This window comes from Propithecus coquereli, unplaced genomic scaffold (assembly GCF_000956105.1).
Source record: "Propithecus coquereli isolate 6110/MARCELLA unplaced genomic scaffold, Pcoq_1.0 Scaffold64, whole genome shotgun sequence".
In the NCBI taxonomy this organism is placed as follows: Eukaryota; Metazoa; Chordata; class Mammalia; order Primates; family Indriidae; genus Propithecus; species Propithecus coquereli.
In genome coordinates, this window is record NW_012152396.1 from 3,337,863 (window position 1) to 3,339,735 (window position 1,873).

General features: G+C 32.2%; 1 protein-coding gene across 1 annotated transcript in view; it reads right to left on the minus strand.

Annotated features, from left to right (window-relative positions):
- Window positions 1–1,873, minus strand: part of ANKRD17 (ankyrin repeat domain 17) — a 123,206-nt gene that overhangs the window by 76,108 nt on the left and 45,225 nt on the right. The window contains exon 20 of the mRNA XM_012659838.1: window positions 1,011–1,127. Coding sequence (XP_012515292.1) covers window positions 1,011–1,127 — 117 coding nt within the window. The remainder of the gene's footprint in view (window positions 1–1,010; window positions 1,128–1,873) is intronic.

Below are 1,873 nucleotides of genomic sequence, written 5' to 3' on the forward strand. Positions count from 1 at the left end.
CATCCCTCAAAGTGCTCATATTCTTTTAAAATTTTAAATGGCCAAAAAACCTAATTTTAGTCTGATCAGATTATAAACTAGAAATTTTTGAGAATGAAGAACTTCTAATTTTCAATGTATTTCTTCAGAAATTAGTATTTTCAAATTTAAATTAGGATAAAATGTTTAGGATAATTCATATTTTCTTCATGTAAGATGAAATACAGAGCATAATAAAGGCAGCATGTATAGTGAAAAAGAATGGAACTGACTCAAGTAAAAAAAAAAGGCATATGCATAACTGTCACATTATTTTCTTTACAAATTTAAAGTCACGTTAAATTTTATAGCATTTTGGGCCTTTTTATATAAGGTGAAATAGGGCAGATCCATAATATTCAATGTCAAACCAGTTCTTTTCCTTAATTATTTGTATTAAGTTCTACAGTACAGAGTTATTGGGGAAAAGTTGGCAGAAACAGAAAGCGAAGAAGCTATGGGACTGTCCAAACTATATGCCGTTTTGGACTATTTTACTCCCCATGGAAATAGATGGGAGTGATGCTGTAGTCTGCCTGAAAGAGAAAAGTACAAGAGAAGTCACCCATTTGAAAAAACGTACTCATTAGAAATTCCAGTGGTTGTATTTCAATAGCTGGTTATGTTTTGGTACTTCTGATAAATCTGCTGGGAATAAATTACAAGGTCTGGGATCAAAGAACCACAGATGTGGTTGAGGATTAAGAAATCATTAGTTGAGATAAGACTAAAATCCAGAATTATAAGCTAAGTTTCCTGACTTCCAGATCAATGCAATTCCTATAATAAAATTTTGTTAATACGATTACAAAGAGAATGCCTTTAATGATACTTAAAAATTCTCTCTACTTTTTGAGCCGAACGTGTAGAAAAAACCATGTACATAATTTAAAGCAAAATCAAAAACAAAAAATAGTGAATTACAAATTAAGGGAAGAAAAAAAATAGGATGGAAAAAAAGGGTGGTTTTTATATGTAAAGATTATCATTACCTTTTCCAAGTCTAACTCCTCTAACAAAATGCTGGCATTTTTGTTTGCTTCAGCAGCCTGTCTATCTTTGGCTTGTACTATTGACTCCATACAAAGATGACACTTCTTCAGCATTTCCTATAATGAAAAATTAAGATGTTTCCAGGCTCAAAGAACAATTCACATTTAGAGAGATTCCTAAAGACATGAAGATCTTTAAGGTACTTAAACATAAGCAATAAAGACCAATGGCAGGGGAAAGGAGGCCAAAAAAAGATACAAATAAAAGCACAATTTAAATGGTATATTTTAAAATATACACAAGCAAAGAAGCAAAGAACAGTTTCTATTGTTCTTGAAACTAATATTCATTAGACTGGCATTTTGGGAAACTATAGTTATTTATCCTAAAATTTGAATATAAGAAATCATATAGCAAATAGAATAGAACTATAATAATTTATGTCAACTGGTTATGGTAAATGTCAACAAAGAAAACGGATTAAAAAACTTCTAAAGCACTTATTTGGCAAGAACTATTCTTAAATATTTCTGCTTTATTGCTACAACTTCATGTACAAGAATCACCAATAAGGGACACAGGTTCTTTTTCCACAGTAATTTCATTCTCAAAATACACTTCGGGACAGCAAAGGGATATTTCCTTATTTCTTACTTTAGTTTTTTCATTTTAATTTCTTTTAGAGATAACTTCTTGCTATGTTGCCCAGGCTAGAGTGCAGTTGGCTATTCACAGGTACGATTACAGTACACTACAGCATTGAACTCCTGGGCTCGAGTGATCTTCCCACCTAACCCTCCCAAGTAACTTGGACTACAGAGTAGCCAGGACTAGAGGCACACGCCACCATGCCCAATCTTAT